This window comes from Acanthamoeba castellanii (assembly GCF_000313135.1).
Source record: "Acanthamoeba castellanii str. Neff unplaced genomic scaffold scf7180000084708, whole genome shotgun sequence".
Lineage (NCBI taxonomy): Eukaryota > Discosea > Longamoebia > Acanthamoebidae > Acanthamoeba > Acanthamoeba castellanii.
Window position 1 is genome coordinate 96653 of NW_004457620.1, and position 18816 is coordinate 115468.

The 18816-nt window shown below is 57.8% G+C and overlaps 7 protein-coding genes across 7 annotated transcripts; 6 read left to right on the forward strand and 1 right to left on the reverse strand.

The window, feature by feature from the left end:
* Positions 1-598: 598 nt before the first annotated feature.
* On the forward strand, positions 599-2642 carry ACA1_142150 (His Kinase A (phosphoacceptor) domain containing protein; the record flags this gene model as incomplete). The annotated part of the gene is made up of 8 exons (XM_004349562.1): positions 599-634; positions 717-804; positions 926-1099; positions 1212-1313; positions 1420-1563; positions 1673-1794; positions 1875-2108; positions 2223-2642. The coding sequence occupies 8 exons, from the start codon at positions 599-601 to the stop codon at positions 2640-2642; spliced, it is 1320 nt and encodes a 439-aa protein (XP_004349612.1).
* A 79-nt stretch (positions 2643-2721) lies between these two features.
* ACA1_142160 (uncharacterized protein) lies at positions 2722-4873 on the forward strand (the record flags this gene model as incomplete). Its single annotated transcript, XM_004349563.1, is given in 9 exon segments — positions 2722-2845; positions 2948-3035; positions 3169-3254; positions 3364-3711; positions 3769-3987; positions 4087-4199; positions 4218-4285; positions 4410-4582; positions 4728-4873. 9 exon segments carry the CDS (start codon positions 2722-2724, stop codon positions 4871-4873), a joined length of 1365 nt encoding a protein of 454 aa, XP_004349613.1.
* Positions 4874-5153: 280 nt separating this feature from the next.
* Positions 5154-6123, forward strand: ACA1_142170 (uncharacterized protein; the record flags this gene model as incomplete). The annotated part of the gene is made up of 3 exons (XM_004349564.1): positions 5154-5186; positions 5216-5359; positions 5668-6123. The coding sequence occupies 3 exons, from the start codon at positions 5154-5156 to the stop codon at positions 6121-6123; spliced, it is 633 nt and encodes a 210-aa protein (XP_004349614.1).
* A 229-nt stretch (positions 6124-6352) lies between these two features.
* Positions 6353-6897, forward strand: ACA1_142180 (uncharacterized protein; the record flags this gene model as incomplete). Its single annotated transcript, XM_004349565.1, has 2 exons — positions 6353-6583; positions 6610-6897. 2 exons carry the CDS (start codon positions 6353-6355, stop codon positions 6895-6897), a joined length of 519 nt encoding a protein of 172 aa, XP_004349615.1.
* Positions 6898-6975: 78 nt separating this feature from the next.
* ACA1_142190 (response regulator receiver domain containing protein) lies at positions 6976-7765 on the forward strand (the record flags this gene model as incomplete). The annotated part of the gene is made up of 4 exons (XM_004349566.1): positions 6976-7161; positions 7263-7329; positions 7442-7558; positions 7653-7765. The coding sequence occupies 4 exons, from the start codon at positions 6976-6978 to the stop codon at positions 7763-7765; spliced, it is 483 nt and encodes a 160-aa protein (XP_004349616.1).
* A 370-nt stretch (positions 7766-8135) lies between these two features.
* Positions 8136-12327, forward strand: ACA1_142200 (uncharacterized protein; the record flags this gene model as incomplete). The annotated part of the gene is made up of 13 exons (XM_004349567.1): positions 8136-9286; positions 9395-9500; positions 9595-9729; positions 9834-9903; positions 10013-10232; positions 10310-10411; positions 10495-10608; positions 10688-10768; positions 10909-11335; positions 11462-11602; positions 11668-11759; positions 11903-12043; positions 12117-12327. 13 exons carry the CDS (start codon positions 8136-8138, stop codon positions 12325-12327), a joined length of 2991 nt encoding a protein of 996 aa, XP_004349617.1.
* A 1292-nt stretch (positions 12328-13619) lies between these two features.
* On the reverse strand, positions 13620-18725 carry ACA1_142210 (uncharacterized protein; the record flags this gene model as incomplete). The annotated part of the gene is made up of 20 exons (XM_004349568.1): positions 13620-13984; positions 14077-14196; positions 14282-14438; positions 14559-14723; positions 14783-14931; positions 15041-15150; positions 15253-15548; positions 15650-15763; positions 15873-16082; positions 16163-16473; positions 16577-16732; positions 16800-16942; positions 17032-17103; positions 17220-17350; positions 17472-17507; positions 17607-17729; positions 17833-18025; positions 18137-18249; positions 18439-18527; positions 18608-18725. The coding sequence occupies 20 exons, from the start codon at positions 18723-18725 to the stop codon at positions 13620-13622; spliced, it is 3171 nt and encodes a 1056-aa protein (XP_004349618.1).
* Between the last annotated feature and the right edge of the window lie 91 nt (positions 18726-18816).

An 18816-nucleotide genomic window follows, 5' to 3' on the forward strand; every position in this document is an offset into this window, starting at 1 on the left:
AATTAGAGAAAGGAAAAAAGGGAAATGGAAGACTACGCCCAGCCCACATCAACTTTGGCGGACAGGGTGGCGTCGAGGCCGGATGCCGATACGGGCGAGTGCCCCCGAGATCACCATGGGTCAGTCATGGCCAATGGCTGCTCTTGCAGGAATAAAATTCTGCAGGACGCTTCTGGACGAGCCAGGGCCGAACACCTTATTACCCCACCATGAACACGGAATCGGGAAAGATGAACAGGGTGCAGCTCAGCGCACGGGCGAGGAAGCGAGGGAGATGGAGGAGGATTACATAAAACTCGAAGGGCAGGACTGTCGAAAGCCATTTCTTCATCTGTTCATCCTCCTAACTTGCGTAGGATCGATCCTGCTCGCCCTCGCCCAGGTGGTTGTCGAGAACAATTCATCCTTCAGCACCATCGCTCTCCTTTTAGTTGCCACCGCCGCCGGAATCCTCTACTTCGTCTCAATCTGCTTGCGCCCTTCCCAATCTTCATCTTCATCATCTTCAACTTCTACACGTCAACAAGGCCACTACCAAGATCGTGAGCTCATGGTGGGGCTCTAGGTCTTCTGCTGCGTCATCGACGTTGTGCTCACCATGTCCGTCCTCCCGCCCGCGCGACCTCTTCGCCTGGTACCTCTGCATCCCGCTGCTCTTCCTCTACGCGCGCGGCGTACGGGCTTGCGTGGTCGCGCTCGTCTTCGTGTGCGCCCAGACGACCGTGCTTCGCTACCTGCGCGCCCAGCCGTGGGGCGATCTCACCGCCCTGTCGTCGCCCACAACCGTCCGCCACACGACCTGGGGTGCGTTTCCTTGCCAATCGCACACGCCCACACCGTCTCACAAGTGTGCTGAGCGTGTCGTGTGTGTGTCGTGTGTGTCGTGTGTGTGTTGTGTGTGTCGTGTGTGTCGTGCGCAGGTCAGTCGTACTGCGACTGTTGGTTGTGCTGCTCACCACTCTGGCGGCGTGTCACCATCACGAGCACACGCAAGCCCTGGACCGCCTGAAGAAGGCCCTGCGCGAGAAGAACGCGACCAATCGACAGCTGCTGCGCGCCACGCAGGCCAAGTCCGATTTCCTCGCCAACATGTCCCACGGTGCAGCGCCCACAATAACAATCAATGAATATAAATATAGATACATAAATATAAATATAAATATATATAAAATAATACATAAAACTAATACTATTCGTGTTGACCGTGCCAGAGCTGCGAACGCCGATGCATGGCATCACGGCGATGAGCCGGGAGCTCCAGGACTCGCTACTCCCCTCGACCAAAGCCAGCCGGGCTGTGACCATCATCGCCGGTACGCTCGTGGTCACTAGCTCTCGTTTCATAGGGCGCTGCCGTTTCTCTCTCTCTGTGTGTGAAGAAGTCTGCGGGTGCGGCTGACTCACCTGTTGCACGTCTAGACTGCGCGGAGCACCTGCTTGCGCTGGTGAGCGACATTCTGGACTTTGAGCGGATCGAATCGAACCAGCTGCAGCTCGAGACCATCCCCTTTTCGATCGTCGACGAAGCCCAAAAGGCCGCCAGCCTGCTCCAAATCACCGCTGGTACCGCCCTGCGCCTGTGTTTCAGTTCTCTTCGCTCTTCGTTCTTCGCCTTCGTTCTTTACGTTCGTCTTTTTCTCTTGCGTTGCTCTCTTACGCGCACGCGGTACAGATAAGAACACCCTTTCCTCCCTCGATGAAGGAGTCGTTAACGACTCAGGGGCTCTCGAAGGTCAGAAAGTCGACCAGGCCCAGCTTGAAGCTGTTGACGGCCGCCTCGTCCGAAGAACCGTCGTGCTGTCCTTACTGTACGGGTATTGGCCGCCCCAGACCCCGAATAAGCCCGACACGCTCCCTGCGCCGGTGCCATACAGGCCCTCAACACGGCCCCAGTGGCGGCGAGCCTGCCCAACACGCCCATCGGCCTCGTGCTCCCGTCGTTGGCCAGGTTCGGCCTGGGGTCCGTCTTCGCGTGGGCGCTCGCCAACTTGAGCGCCAACTTCGCCGCGCAGCTGAGCGCCTCCGGAGGTCGGCTGGCGGATCTCCCGCACGTCCAGGCCACCGCCGTTGTCGCTTCCAACTACACCGCCGCCGCCAGCCTTGTGAGTGTACGTGACCTCCTAAGCACGTCTCCCGTGATGTGTGGCTTGGCTTGTGTACGTCAACTCTCTCTCTCTCTCTCTGACTACAGTTGTGTGGTCCGTGTTTGTTTTTCCTATCAGGGGTCGGTGGGAAGTATGACATTCCTCACCTGGGCGCAGGCCAAGAGCTCCAGGCTCGCCTACGCCTCGATGAACAACCGGGCCGGGAAGAAAGTGGCGGTGTCGACGGCTTCAGTGCAAGCGGCGATGTTCGACTTCTGGGCGACCTTCAACGAAGGCCAGCTGGCGATGGACATCTTCAACGGCGACGGACGCCAATTCGTGGCCGCTTGCCTACCTCCAGTTCGTGGTGCTGCACAAGAGCGTCACCACCCTCCAATGCTCATCGACCCAGGGCCTGCTGCTCTTCTTCAGCGGCAGCAAATCGACTTCGCTCCGATTGGCCGTGGAAGTTCCCTTGTCCGGACTAACTGGAGTTCTACCAAGTTCGAAGAAACGCCCAACGTCGCGACGGCAAACAACCACGTCCAACCGGCATAACGGCAACAACCTATTGATGGAGCATCAGCAGCAGCCGATAAAGGCGCCTGTGACCGGTGGCGGTGGCGAGTGGGTCGGGATGGCGGGGTTTGTAGCGGCGGTGGCCGTGAGTGCGGCCGTTGCAGGAGGCCTCACCTGGTGGTGGGTCACGCGTGGCGATCCGTCCGACGAAGAAATCGACCCCGAGGGAGAGTTGCCCTCAAGTACACCCCGCGCTTCGTTCTTCTTCTTTCGTTTTCGTTCATTTTCGCTCTTTTTCGTTCTGTGCGCTGCCGTGGTGTGTGAAGTGGAGGAGGTATGGGCAGAATGTCCGGAAGAACTGGTGCGCAAGTACAAGCCTCAGCTGGCACGACTCGCGTTCACCAGCCATCACGCCCTGACAGAATCGCTAAGGTGTGTTCACAACAACGTGTTGCAAGGCTCAGGTATGGCGCCGCTGTCTCTTTGGCCCTCGGTCGGTGGTGCGGTGATGCGCGCACCTGTTGTGTCCTTGCTCGTTGATCGTGTCGTGTGCTGACGAGGTTAGTCTGGCAGACGAGCGGAGAAATGAGCTGAAGGAGGCGGGTTTGTGGCCTGCGCTTCTGCATCTGTTCCTTTCCCTAGCCCCAACCGGTACTCTTTCAAACCCCTTTATTGAGTCCGTATGCGTGTGCGTGTGCGGTGGTGAGTGTGTGCATGTGTGTGCGCGGCGTACGTGACACTCATGCGTGCGGATGATCAGAAACGGAAAAGCGGTTGCCGCAGCTCGGCCAGATCTGCTTCATGTTGTTCTCTTCCGCACAGATGTATGACGACGACGAAGAGATAGTGGGTCTCGCGTTGGCCATGCGGCACGCCCAGAGCCTCGCGGCGCAGTGCCCCGACATGACCGCCCAGCGAGCGTGCGTACGGCTCCTCAAGCAGCTGCTCAGTCTCCCGCAGGCCCTGGTACTCGCGAGGGACTCTGACATGGGCACGGTGTCCGCGTTCGCTCGGGCGCTCACGGTCGAGCCTCTGCCCGCAGTCGAGCCAGCCACGGATATGCAGGAAACGGCCCTTGTTGGAATCGTCAGGGCGTTCGGTAACCAGGGTATGCCTTGTGTGTGTGCGTGTGCGTGTGCGTGTGTTGTTTTTAAGGATATCACAGGACTGAAGAATACTCTCTTGCCAGACCCTGAGGGCTGGGCCGAGGAGGCGGTGGCGGCGTTGGTGCAGCAGAAGGGGTTCGTGGAGCGCCTGATGCAGATCTTCGAGCGCAGCACTCGCAGCCACGACGGCGACTTCGTCAAGCAGATAGAGACGCCCGTCCAGCTGCCCATGACCATCCTCTGGGTCGGCACAATCTACCTTAGCTACTATTGCAACGGTACGTGTGCCGTGTATGTGTTGTGTGTTGGATGCGTGCGTGCGTGAAATGTACCACCGATAATCCGTGTTGTGACTTTTACGTGATGTTGCACTGCAGCGGACCAGTACAGCTTGATCACCAGCAAGGTGGTGTCAAACTGGCTGATCACCGGCCTGCTCCGTTACCAGCACGCAGCAGACCGTACCGCCTGGAGTGTGCGGTACAACCTGGTGCGCATGTGTGCGAAGCTACTCAGCGTGAGAGACGAAGCCCCACTCGCTGCGGGCAGAGGGGAGTACCTCGTGCAGGCTGGCCGGTACGCTGCGACCCCTTTCTTCGCTTCTTGTCCGACTATGTAGATTATTTTGAATGACCAGGGTAGAGTATCGTGTGCTGTGTGCTGTGTGTGTCGTGTGCGTGTCGTGTGTGTTCATGAACAGCTTTCAGAGGCAGTTGCTCAAGCCGGTGAACGACTCGGATCTATCGGCCTTCGGCTCACTGATCTCCATGACGGTCAACCATGATCACAACGCCACTGTGGCTTCGCAAAGCGACCAAGACGAGTTCTTCTGCTACCTTTTTTCCGCCGTCTTGTCCATCTGCCAGGACAATCGTACCCACACCTCCCTCCACACACACACTCTCAAGATTCGTCCCCGTTTAGTACCCATAACACACACCGCACACGCACACGCACACGCACACGCACACGCACACGCACACGCACACGCACACGCACACGACGCAAACATGTATAGGTGATGCGCGTGAGGAGGCGCGCGCCAATGAGTCCTTCATGGAAGCCGTTCGTGTCCTGGCTCAGCCCTCCTTCCCGCCGACACCCTATTCAGCCCCACGCGCCCACTGCGCCGACACCCTACTCACCGTCTTCCAACTCCCGTGAAGAAACAGTCTCCAACTTGAGAAAAGGCTAAAAAAGAAACAAAGAAATTAAAAAAAAGAGTCGGTCCCGTGCGTGGTTGTTATCATAGCAGCGGAGCGCAGAGGAGAGGTCAGAGCTTGGTGGGGCTGCGGCCGCCCAGGTCGATGCTGCAGATGAGCTGGGCCACGCTCTCTTTGTAGTAGAAGGCTGAGCTGAGAAATTTAATTTTTAATTCTGTTTTCATTTTTTTTCCACCAACACACAGTGCACACAACAATGCTCAAGCTCCCCGGCATTAAACATGCACCAGGCCATAAAGGAATCGATGTCCCTTGTTGTCCTTCTGGGTATTTCATCCCCCAGGCAACTGGGGTGAGTCTCCTGCCGATCGTGTCCGTGGCGGTCCGTCTCGACAATCACCTGACGTACGCGTTCGATCTGTGCGACCTCACCGAGCTCAACTGGAAGAAGTCGGGCCTCAAGATTCCCGAGGACAACAGCATGCTGGTGTCCTTTGGGCGCGATTGCATGAGGATGGCGGGCCGAGAACGCCGCGATCATGATGTCCAAGATCAACCACGTCACGCTCGAGCTGGCGTTCCAATCCCACCACACCCCGAGGACTGGGAGGTCGAAATCATCAACCTCGGGGAGACATTTCCAAGGGCACCTGTTATTTCGAATACGCGACATAAAAACCAAAGCGTTCGTTCATTCATTTCACAACAACTCCCCCACCATGCGCCGAACACTCGCCTGCAGGACCCCGCTTCGAACGCCCCGTGCAACACGTCGCGCGCACGGTTTTACCGCAGACGCCCCTCGCCACCTCCTTGCCCGACCAGCTCACGCTCTGCACGCACGACGGAGTAGAAAAGATCAAGGTCTGTTTCGTGGGTGGCACCATCACGTTGTGTGGACGCCAAACCGCACTGTTCGATCGCGTGACCACTTCGGGCGACGGATCGAGCCTGCACGCGCACGGACGCGATCCGGAAGGCAAGCTCTGGTCGGTGAAACTTGGCTTTACGTCCAAAAGCGCCCATCCGCGCGCCGACTGCGATTGGGACGATATCGAACAGAAGAATCTGCGCGCTCAGGAATTCGAACCCCACGTGGAACCCGACACGAGCAAAGAGGTCATCCACGAAAAGAAGAAGAAGAAGAAGAAGACGATCGATGACGATGAGGTGTGGGTCGGAATCAAGGCTTGGTCCGGCGGCATGGCCGTTTTCGGTCTCTTTATCACCTGGCTTCGGTCCATTGATTGAATAAATAGCGCCCAGCAGCGACTTTTCTTCTTTCTCATTCACGCACGCATGAAGCGCAACACTGACACGCCTGACTCGGACAAAAAGCGGGTCAAAAGGATATCTTACGCGATGGGCATTGACAAAGCTGGTTGTGGACCCACCATCGGCCCCATGATCTACACCTGCGCGTACTGCCCGGTCGACAAACAGGAGGTGTACCGCAAGCGCAGGTATCGGGACTCCAAGGATGTCAAGCCCGTCGAACGCGATCGGCTCTTTGCGGCGCTGCTCGACGATCCCGATGTCGGATTCCGGTCGCGCATCGTCAGCGCCGAAGAGATCTCCAACGCCAACTACAGCCACACCGAGAACCGCAACCTCAACAAGGTGTCCTCCGACGCCGCCATGGGTCTCATCCGGGACGTCTTGGCCACCGGCATCGATCTCGCCGAGCTCTACGTCGACGCGTTGGACAACTGTGCGACCTACTGAGCGACCCTCCAGCGCCTCTTTCCCGGCATCCGCACCATCGTCGTGGAGAGCAAGGCCGACGTCAACTATCCGATCGTGAGCGTGGCCAGCATCGTGGCCAAGACGCTGCGGCATCACCGAGAATCTGCCGTTCAAAGAGCTCGGAATCGTCATCGATCGCAACTTCGGCAACGGATACCCGTCCACACCGGCCGTGAAAGACTGGTTGATGCGCAATCTGGATCCCGTGTTCGGATTGCCGTCGGCGGTGCGATTCAACTGGGGCCCGGTCGAGAAGCCCAAGACGAAATCCATATTTGAGACGCCCGTGGTCACTCGCCGATCGTGTACACCCAAAGATTTCTAGAATCACTTCTCCTCTTTTTTGGCGATGGCAGCATGGCGCGTACGGTCGGATCGACATCATGCACGGCGGGGGAGGGGGAGGCCGTCGGCCGGGAGCGAGGGGCCGGAGCGACGGAGAAGGACTCGTTGGCGGGGATGAAGGTGCTGCTGGTGGAGGACAACCTGATCAACCAGAAGGTGGGCAAACGCATGCTCCACACTCTCGACTGCCACGTCACGGTACGTCCCTCTTTTCTAATTTTCTAATGTATTTTTTATTATTATAAAATTAAGAAATAAAGAGTGGTGAAGGTGCTCAAGTGGGTAGATGACGACAACAGGTGGCCAACAACGGAGAGGAGTGCCTGAAGACACTGAGGCAGGAGGAGGGCGGAGAGAAGGCGGGCCGTTCGATGTTATCCTGATGGACTGCCAGATGCCCGGTTCGTGCGGCTCTCTCCGCCTCCGTGTTGCTCTAACATTCCACACGTTCCTCGCGCTCACGACCGTGATCCTGCAGTGATGGATGGGTTCGAGGCTACCCAACGCATCCGCGCCATGGCAGCTGACGCCCAGCCGCTGGGCTCGCCACCACGTGGCACGCGGTATCGTGGCTCTCACCGCCTCCGCGACCAAGGTACGCGTTTGTCAACCGACCGCCACCGTAGACTTTAACTGACTTCACAGCTCGTCTACGCACGCGCAGGAGTCTGCACGCCGGTGCCTCGAAGCGGGGATGTCGGACGTGTTGTTCAAGCCGGTCCGTCGCGAGGCCCTGGCGGCGGCGGCCCTTCGCAAATGGGGCACGACCGTCGCGGTGTCGGCGCCTCGCCCGCAACCCTGAAGCTGCGGGATGTCTCGGCCGCAGTCGCTGTCCGAGCAGCGAGAAATAGTGGATTACTCGGACGAGTTAGAGCGCGCTCGTGCGGACTGTCCTGGTCGTAGTTGGCCGAGCCCATCACGAGCTTCACGCTTGTCATCATCGAGATGACGTGAGGCCCTTTGTTCTTCTCCGCCACCGCACAAGGCACGATGTCGGCGCAACAGAAACGGAACTTGTACACCTTGGTCCACACGTGCTGCAAATCGCCGCCAAAATTTCCGCACCGGTTGCGCTGCGAGCAAATTACAGTGAAGGAGAAGAAGCTTCGATCTCAACGCACAACTTTCCAACTGCCGGCGAGCAGAGTAGACGAAGAAACGACGGACTCAAGATGGCGGCACAAGGAGGCTTCATCTCGTCGTACATCGATCTCTCCCCGAGCTCCTCGCGAGAGCTTCATTCGGCTGGAGCATCTGCTGATGGAGATGCGGATTCGCTCTACACGGCCGCATCTTCGGGTGCCAGTCTGCAGCACGAACACGATGCAGGTGGCAAAGGACATGCCCCCTACACGGACTCTCTCGGTGCCAATCTGAAACCCGAACGAGCAGGCCAAGAAGATAATTGCGCAGCTGAATCAGATGATGAAGATGACGAAGATTCCATTCCGTTTGTCTACGCTTCCTACTCGACGACCTGCCTGCTCAACGAATCTGGCAACCGCCCCAACAAGAAGCACGCTGGCAAGGTCGATGCCAAGCGCCGCCGACAAGAAGATTCAGATGACGACGAGACCAGCAGCTGCTACGCCGAGGTGAGCCTTGGCGACGAGGACTCGAAGGCCGCGAGCAGCACCTACTCGAGCATCTCGCGCTACTCATCCACCTTGGCCTCGCCGCGATCCATGGACGAGCTGCCCACCGCCAAGGGCCTCACCGGGTACTCCACCCCCGTGCTACACAAAGATGCGACGCGCGCCTACGAAGATGCCTACGTCACGGTGGGCAGCCTTCGCAAGGAGGGCTCGGCCGATGGAGACTACTTCCCCGTGCTGACGCAGGACGAGAAGAAGAAGACAAACAACACCAAGTTCGACCTCTACACGTCGGGCGAGATGAAGGCCAAGCTGGCCTACTTCGAAGACCAGATCGACAAGCAGAGCCTGGACGAGGAGCTGATGGTGCGGCAGAAGGTCGCCGCGCTGCTGGCCGCGCTGCCGTCGGCCAAGAGCCGCCAGCGCGTCGTGACGCAGCTCCAGAAGGGCACCAACGCGGCCGAAGGCGAGGACTTTGAGGTGCTCAAGCCCGTGGCGCAGGTCCAGAAGCAGCTCGAGGTGGAGCCGATCAAGCAGGAGAAGGAGTGGGCCAAGATGGGCGAGGGCCGGCAGTGGAACGAAGAGTACCAGCGTACGGTGGGCAAGGGCCTCAAGCAGCTCGTGGCCGAGGACGTGCGCGCCATCTCGCGGCTGAGCCACGACTTTGTCAAGCAGGCCGAGATCTACGGTAAGGTCATCATCAACGAGCTCAACGTACCCGACGAATGGTATGCCCTGCGCTCAATCACCATCAACCTCTCTCTTCTTCTCCTCTTCTCTCTTCTAAGACTCAGTTGTAGCTAAACGCGCTGATCATGTGTGGCTCCTGTGCGCAGGAAAACGATCAAGCCGGCCAATGTGGGAGGAGTAGCGGGCGGCGCCAAGTACATCGTTCAGGGCATCCTCTACAAGTTTTGCCTTGATCCCATCGTATCAAAGAAGGTTGGCTCCCTTCTCCGGTCTCACATTCCGCAGATGCTTACAACTAACGCTCGTGCTTTTATTTATATTACTTTTCTCATTTTGCAAAACAAAGCCGTTGGTGTGGCTCTACGGCGGAGAGCGACCCGACGACGACAACGCCATGAAGGCGGCCGGGCTCGAACTGCAGGGTCTCGGCCTGATCGCCACCTCGCAGATGACACAGCTCCACGTTCCGCTCATGGCCCTCGTATGTTTCTCCACCGCCTATATATTGTGCATCGTACACGGTTGTCCTGCTGACCACTAGTCTTTGTTGACTGTTGTGGTGGTGTTTTCATCGTTCCCTATCAGATTGACTACAAGGGCTTCAGGTTGATAGCCACGTCACTGCTTCCCATTGGGCCGGACACGCTCAAATACGGTTCGCAGTCCTTTTTATTATTATTATTATTATATAAATCTGACTAAATAATTAAAATAGATCTATTTATTATTGTTAATATCATTAATTCTGGTTTCCATAAACGCAGGCTCGAATGACGCGGGGCGGACGATCAAGACGGGCGACCAGGTGATGGACCATCTCATGCACGGACTCGGCGAGCACCTCAACCTGCGCAAGCACCTCGTCGGCAAGCAGCGCGTGCCCATCGTCGGTCCGGGCGACATCGAAGGCCACCTGGGCACCGACGGCCGTTACTACCTGCTCGACTTTGCCCGCCTCATGCCCCCCGAGACGCCCCTCCCCGAGTACACACGCTCTCGCCGCGTTCATTAGCGCAGTTCATGAGCTCCGCTCGCTCACTGACGCGCTCCTTTTCTCACAGTGAGGACGGTCACATCGACGGCCGAGGAGTGTTCTTCCGTATGCTGCGGCCCGAGCTGGTGCGGAGCTTCCGAGTCCCGCTCTCCTCCGACACCTTCACCGGGTTCGTAATTCCTTCACAGCAGCTCGATTTGAGCTCGATTGAAGCTAACCTTAGACCATTTGTGCGTGTGGTGCGTGTGTCAGGTGGGGGATGTACGATGAAAACCGCGTGGCCTACGAGCTCGACGTGCGCGAGGCGACGGACCTCATGATCAACGAACGCGTGCCGGCGGTCGCGGCGGAGATCAGCCAACTCTAGTACCATCCATCCATCCCCTTTGTTCGTTGTCTGCAATTTGCGACTGACCCGCATCACGAACCCACTTTTGTTTTCCAGCGAGGTGGAAACAGGCAACTGTGTCGATTTCACGCCTGCGCACCTGCAGCAGATCTTGGAGCAGCTCAATCTCGTGGCTCGGTACGTAGACAGGAAGTTGGTGTGTTAGTGTGTGTGTGTGTGTGTGTGTGTGTGTGTGTGTGTGTGTGTGTGTGTGTGTGTGCGTGTGTGAACAGGAGGGAACTAATCATCGTGATCGCCTGCCGCCTTCCTCTTTGTAGAATGCACGCACGAGGCGTGAATTTGCGCCACCTGGGCCGAATTCGGGACAAGATGACATCGAGCAAGGGCAGGAAGCTCCTCCTCTCTCTGGCGCTCAGCCGTGCCTTCAAGAGCAGGCTGCGGAGGCAGATGCGCAAGAGCGTCCAGAAGCAGACGCACGCCGGCGCGTCCTCCGAGGTACCAAACCTACATTACCATTCCCTCGTCGTCATCAATGACCTGCGGCTCAACCACACCTATGAACAGAGCGCATGCAAGGACGTGGTGGTCGAGTTCTTCAACACAGTGCTGGGCCACACGAGCAAGTCGCACAACTTCTGGCGCGTGGGCATCAAAGAAACGCTGAAGAGCAAGTTTCCGTTCATCCTCACTGAGGCAGAGAGCGACGAGGACTACAACCTGCTCGATGCCGGCTGTATCAAACTGGTACGTCAGCTCTGAAACAATTTCGATCTTATCATCATCGTTATCATCGGCTTCTCTGCCGAGCCGATGAAGCGCCGCGTTACGCGATGCTGACGTCGTGCATGTCGAATCGGATGCTCCGCACAGACGATCATGCTGTGCTTCAAGCTGGGCCTCGTCCGGTTCCCGACTGCGGTGACGGAGGCCATCTTCAAGGACTACACCGCCGTGCGGCTGCTGGAGACCGACATTCTCGACATCCCTGCCATCATCAAGCACAACCAGCTGGTATGTTTATTTATTTATTTATGGATTCATGACTAGTCACTAACTCGCGATTTCTGTCTTTGCAGCAACACATCTTCAACGGCAACATCTGCATGTTCGAGGCGGCTAAGGGCCAGCACAACTCGTCCGACGCGCTCCGACTGCTACGTCAGGCTCGGTACGCACGAACAGACACAACACAGCACAGCAGACACACAGCACCGCACACACACACACACACACACACACACACACACACACACACACACACACACACCAGGGTAAGATGGCATGGTCCTAACATGAACACCCGCGGTGCAGAGAGCATTTGATGACGGCCGCCAGCATGACCCCGTCGTGTCCCTACACCAACTGGGTGCTGGGCTCCATCGAGATCGACATCGCATCCCGCCTCCTGTTCGACCAGGAGTCCGAACGCCTCTTCACCTCCGCCTACGAGAGGTACCCTCATACGTTCTTCTTCGTTCTTCGTTCTTCGTTCTTCGCCTGACCTGGTGGTGTCCACAATTCGCAGGTTCGCGAGGTCGTGCGAGTTGGACAAGACCAACGCGGGACCGATCGGGTCGTGGGCCGACGCGTTGGACCAGCACGCCGCGCGCCTGGCTGCCAATGACGCCGACCCCGCGCGGGTGGCCGAGATGCGCGCCCTCGCCGGCGTTAAACGACAGCTGGCCGCCTCCAAGCGAGTCTCCACCTGCAGCCTCATCACGTCGCCCCGCCACTAACTTGTCTTGTTATTTGTTTGTTTTAAGAGTTGTAACATGTTTACACGTTAAATGAACCTAGAGTTAAATTCTAGGTGGGCGCCGGCACGCGCTGCCACTCACGCTGGCCTCCCTCAGTGACGACGCGGTCCCAGACCTTGTGGTCCCACTCGAAGCCGTTATTGAGAGCCCACTGACATTTGATGATGGTGTTGAGCCACTTTGGTAGTGGAGGTTGCAATGCATTTCTGTGTGTGAGCACAGACTGTGCTGGACTGAGGTCTTTCATGAGAAAGCCATGATGCAAGATTGACTGGACACTAGTAATGCAGTCACCCAGCATGATGATGACACAGTTGTTGATGTAGATGGGTATTATGATGAGCTCCTTGTTGGGTAGCATGTAGATGCCTGGTGCTATGAGTTGGCATGAAGATGTTCAGATGGGACAGTACCACTCAAGTGGTGCCTGCTTCAGGCTGTATAGGCTCTTGAGCATGCAACAAACATGCATGGGCCACACAGCATTGACAAATCCTTGCAGATGCTCCAGATAGAGTTCAACATCACTCTTGGCATTAAGAAATGCAATCTGATCCATCCAGGGGATGGGCAGCTTGAGAACAACAGTGAGTGAGGTGGTGATGTAGTCTATGCCCAATCTTTGCACATAGCCCTTGCCTACCCACCTGGCCTTCAGATGTTTGATGACAGTCATTTACAATCAACATGAAGTAGTGCCTGCAGAGAATGGCCCACACACACATCAGTGTGTGGCTATCCTCAGACTGCAAAGTGATCAGGTTGAGGTGGTCAATGCCCTTCCACAAAAGGGCAAGATTGGCAGTGATCCAAGTGTGGGGGGAAGTGTGTTTGGATCAAGGGCCAAAGTACATGAGACCCCTAGTAAGGGACAGTGTGAGAAGTCAGATAAGCCTGTCTGCTACTACTGTTGAAAATGTGGACACTACAAGGCCACATGCCCCAAGCTCAAGCTGGTTAAGTAACCTCTGTGGCTATTGAGAAGAAGAGGGTGGGTGGATGAATGTATGTATCGTATAGGGGGAGGGCCAACCAACCAGATGTTCTGCAGTGGGAACTTTTGGTAGTTGGTTAGTTGCTTTTGCCAAAAGAACACTTCTGCTTATTCTGGGTTCAGAGTTGAGCGGAGGATTACTTATTAATATTTTTAGAGGTTTATTTCTTCCAAAACAACAAGAAAAGGGTGAAGTAACGGCAAAGAAAGCAAAGAAGGAGAAGTGTTAGGGGTCCGGGGGGGGGGGTTTGTTGGTTTGTGTTTCGTCGTGAGCTCATCAGCCCTTGCGGCCGAAGAAGGACGAGACGCCCTTCTTGGCAGCCGCGCCGGCACCGCCGGCACCAGCGCCGCCCTGCTGGACCTTCTTGAGCTCGGTGTTGAGGTTGTCGTTGGCGGCCTGGGCCTCGGCCAGTGCGATCTTGGTGGCCACGAGCTGCTGCTCGAGGGTCTTCATCTCGGCCTGCATCTTGGCCAGGCGGTCGTCGGCCGCGCTCGCGTCGGACTGGAGGTCGAACTTCTCGGCCTGCATCTGCGCCAGGGCCAGCTTGCTGTTGATCAGCTGGTCCTCCACGTCCTTGAACTGCTTGCTCAGCACCTCCCTGTTCGAGCTCGACAGCCTCACCACACCACGCGCCGCGTCCGCTATTGTGTATCGTGTCGTGTTGTGTGTTGCGTTGTGTGATGAATGTCAGTATATTGCGCACACGCACACACCGCACACGCAGGAGACGAACCGGGAGCGTCGATTTGGTCGTCGCGGTCGACGTGCTTGAACTCGCACTCGCCGAGCTCCAGTCGCCAGCCAAAGTTGTTGGTGTCGAGCTCGCCCACCACCTCCTGCGTGACGGCGTAGCCTGCAACGCCCCCAACAATCGCCGACGGTCAGTTCACCGCCTCGCATGCGTGTCGTGTCGTGTCGTTGGTCGTGTCGTCGCGTACCAAACTCGGCGCCCTGCTGGATCTGGTCGGCGACCTTCTGGCGGAGCTCGGGGTTCTCCTTGTAGGCATCCAGCGCCTTCGTGGCCAGCGCGCGCACCTTGGGCCACAGCTCGCGGATGCTGTCCTTCAAGCTCGCCTCCCGACCCACCGACACCACCTAAACCGCAAAACGCGTCGTTTAGTCGCGTGCGTGTGCGTGAGCGGTGGTGTGTGCGCGTGCGGCTGTGCGTGTGCGGCGTGTGCGTTGACGTGCCTGCAGGCCCTGGAGGTGGGACACGAAGCGGATGGCCTGAGGAGCGCCGGCCGGGCACTTGCGGTGCACCTGCAGGCTCAGCAGGTGCGCGCTCTGCTCCATCGACGGGAGCGGACGCACGATGGCCGCCGCCGGGAAGCGAGGGTGGTCCAGCCCCGTCGCCTGCACCACCAGCCCTCCGTTAGTCCACTGCCCACCAACGACACGACACACGCACTACCGCACGCGACTAAACGACACGCTCGTACCTCGAAGGCCTTGAGTCGGATGGAGGCGCTCTGGCTGTCGCCGGTGTTGTCGAAGAGGGTCTCGAACCGCTCGAACTTGAGCAGCGCCAGGGTCGAATCGTCGATGGGCTGCAGCTCCGTCACCTCCTCCTTCTCCTTGTTCTCCTCACCTGCCCCGCCCCCGGGTGTCAGCCGACCCGCCTCATGTGCGCACCACTTTGTGTTTGTGTGCGTGTGCGGCGGTGGGGTGTGCGTGCGCGGCGGCGGCGGCGGTGGTACCGGTGGCGGGGGAGGTCAGGTCCCAGTGGTCGACGACGCCGGCGAGGGCGCCGGGCGAGGGGAAGTTGAAGAGCGCCTTGTCGATCCGCACGAACGTCGTCACATGGAAGCTGAACAAAACAATATTAATTAAATAACGAGATAAATAGCTAGCAACAAATAACAGAAAAAGAAAAAGAAAAGAAAGGAAAGGCGTTTCTTCTTTTTCGTACTTTGCGATGCCGTAGCGGATGGCGTCGACGATCAGCTTCTGCTTCTCGGCGAGGGTCAGCTCCTTCTCTTCGTCGTCGGCCTTGCGGCCGGGCTCGGTCGAGGCCGCGTCGGCCCCGCCGGCGGCGATGCGCATCATGCGGTTGACCTTCCGCCTCTCGCGCTCCTCGCGCTCGATGCGGAGGCCCCACGCGATGTTCTCCTCCTCCATGCGGTGCAGGTAGAGCAGCTGCGACGCCGTGATCCGCGCGTGCAGCTCGCTCGTGTGCAGCGTCAGCTCCAGCTTGTGCGTCTGGGACTGCATTGTGTGTTGCGTGTTGTGTGCGGCGTGTGCGGTCGCGCGTGTGCGGTGAGCAAGAGCGCGGTAGGACGGAACGAAGTGAGCGGACGGCGACGTACGTCGGTGGAGATGGGCGGGAAGTAGCGGCCGTAGAGGCGGAGGTAGGCCGGGTTGAGCAGCGGCGTGGCCGTGGGACCGCCTTCGGCCAGCTGCACCACGTCGCACGTCACCCGCTGCAACTCACACTGTCGAACAACGACACGACACGACACGACACACGCACCAAGAAGAGTGAGTGCGCCATCGCACGACACACAACAAATGACATGACACGCGACGAACCTGGAATTTGTGGATGGTGCCCTCCTCGGGGGTGAGCTCGTTGCGCTTCTCGGGGAGCGCGTTGAGGGCGTCCTTGAGGAAGGGCGGGAAGGGCCAGTCGGGCTGGTTGGTCACCGACAGCTTGCCCACCCCGAAGTGGATCGCGTTGTTGCGCAGCTCCGCCACGTTCGAGTCCGGAATGTTCGGCAGAATGAACGACGTCTCCGTCGCCTGTGTCGTGCGTGTCGTGTCAGCCGCACCGCCACACACACACCACACACACAACACGGGGGTGAGAGGGGAGTGGGTACGGTCATGTTGAACTTGGCGTTCATGTAGTAGAAGTCCTTGAGGTCGGCGAGGGAGCCCTCCTCGCGCTTCTGCTGGAAGAGCTCGAGGAAGTGGGCCGTCTGCTTCTCAAAGTCCTGCTCGAGCGGGCCCTCGACGATCCACGAGTAGAGGTCCTTCCAGACCTGCTTGTCAAAGACCACCTGCGCGCCGTGCATCGACACATGCGCCTCCACGGTGGGCACCCGCCGCTGGGTGGCCTCGTCGCCCTCCACCTTGGTCCTGTGCATCACGCGCGCCGTCACCAGCGACCCGTTCTCCGACGTGAACGCATCTACACGACACGACACGCACACACGACACGAGGTGAGCTTTTTGTGGTTGACCGACGTAGACTACAATTTGACTGTGGTTGACTTGGGGGGAGGAGGGATGACCGTCGCGCTTTTCGGTGTTCTGGGCGAGGAGGCGCAGGTACTGGGGCTCCTTGTCGGCGGAGGGCTTGCGCTCGCGGAAGGTGACGGCCGACACGGTGGTCTCCACCAGCGACTCCCAGCACTGCACGGGCTGATCCTGCCCTCGGCCGCCGAGATCTGTGCCCCGATGCCGCCGCAAATGAGCCATCGACTTGCGTGCGTGTGGGATGGTGCGTGTGCGCACCTTTGATGATGTAGGTGATGAGTCGCTCGGGCGAGAGGGTGAGGCTGAGACCGAAGCCAAAGAAGGTGAAGCCCTCGTCGCCGCCCTGCTGGCCCTTGAGGAACTCGATCACGAATCGGTGCAGCGTCAGACCGTACGACAGCCTGATTGACAAAATAGAAAACAAAAATAATGATTAATATACTTTTCTTATTTTAAAATAAAAATGATGATTAATAAATGAGGGGCGCACTTGTTGGCGCGGAGATCTTGGCCCTCGATGGTGATGGCCTCCGAGGCGGGAATCTCACGCGCGAAGCAGTCCCTGTGGCGTTGAGAGAGAAAAATAAGGTAAATGAAAAGATAAGGAAACAAAGTCGTGCCGTCAGTGCGTGTTTGTGTTTGGGGCGGGGGCGAGGTTGATGAGCGTTTGCTACGAACCGGAGAGCGAGGCTGAGCTCGGCGAGGCGCTGCCACTTGCCCTGGGTGAGGCTGAAGTTGAGCTCCTCGAACACCGCCTCGAGCGAGCTCGACTTCCACAGGTTCGTCTTGCCGTCGAACTGTGTGAGAATCTGTTGTTCGCGCGCCCAGTCATGTATTAGTTAGTTGCGCCCTCCCAGATTGCTACCGCGTGTGCGGTGGTGCGTGCGCGCGTGTGTGTGTTGATGCCAAGTTGGCCTGTGGACTGCGTACTCGGATCTCGATCGGCAGACCTTCGATGATGGGCACCTGCGCATTGAGGATTGCTTTAGTCGAGGGCATACCACGCGCGCAACGAGAAGCGATTCGAACACTGAAGCGCGTGGGGGCGCAGTGGCAACAACGTACGGGAGTGTCGGCGGAGCCCATGGTGGAGGAGATGGTGATGCTGGCGATCTTCATGAGCTTGTAGAGCAGACCCACGTTCTGCTCCTTGTCGAAGATCTGCGTCTGGGTGAGATCGCTCACGGCCTGCACGGTCGCACACCGCGCCACCTCATGAGTGTTGGACAAGGTGCCGAGCAAATGTGTCGCGTGTGTCGCGTGTGTGCGACGCTATGTGCGATGAGCGGACCTCCCACTTGGCGTTGGCGGACTGGACGACCATGTTCTCGACGTCGATCTTGAGTCCGGGCCTGCGCTCGGGGTGGAAGGGGTCGCGGGCCATGGTCTCCAGGGTCATGTGGCACTCCTTCACCTCGAGCTTCACGCCGCGCAGCATGTCCATCTTCTCCGCCTTCTCCGACACGCCCTTCTTGCCGATCACGCTGCGCATTGACAACACCCGCCCACCCAGCCGTAAGCCCATCACGTTCGTGTCGCACCGCACACGCACACGCACCACCGCACACGCGACACGCGACGTAGTAGAAGAGTACCTCTGGGCGAGGGTGCTGGGCATGGGCTTGACGGTGTCGGGCTCACGCAGGTGGAGATCGAGCCGCTCCAGGGAAAACGTGATCGGCTCTCGCTTCAGGTTCATGTAGGGCACCTGTGTAAAACGTGTTGCACACCACAAGTAAAAAAAGAAGTAAATAATAAATAACATTTACACAACGTGAGTAGTCTGGGGGCGCAGAGATGAATGAATTCTGCACAGCAGCCTCTTCAATGGCACTAATTGATTAAAAAAATAACAGCGGCATAATCGTAGAGCCATTTGTTGAAGAAAAAGAGGAACCTTGATATTGAGCTCGGTGCACTTGGCAGAGATAACCTCGAGATTGGTGGGGAGTGACATCAACTCCTGCAGCGCCTCGGGATTGAGCTCTGCCACATGAGACAATTAATTAATTTCGGTAAATTAGAGGATGGTCGGAAGCTCTCCTTCACAGGGATCGATAAGGTACCGAAATCCTTGACCTGGGCGGTGCCCTTCATAATCTGGAGCGACAACATCTCCTTGTTGAATCCATTAATGAACTTCTTGAGCGTAGAGCCCAGAATCTTCGAGACCAGGGCTTCCATCTTGTGTGTAGTCGATCTTTGTGTTGCCTTTTTTCAGATCACGTTCGCCACCAGATTCTTCTCGGTGTTCGGTGTCGCGTAGCCTCAAAAA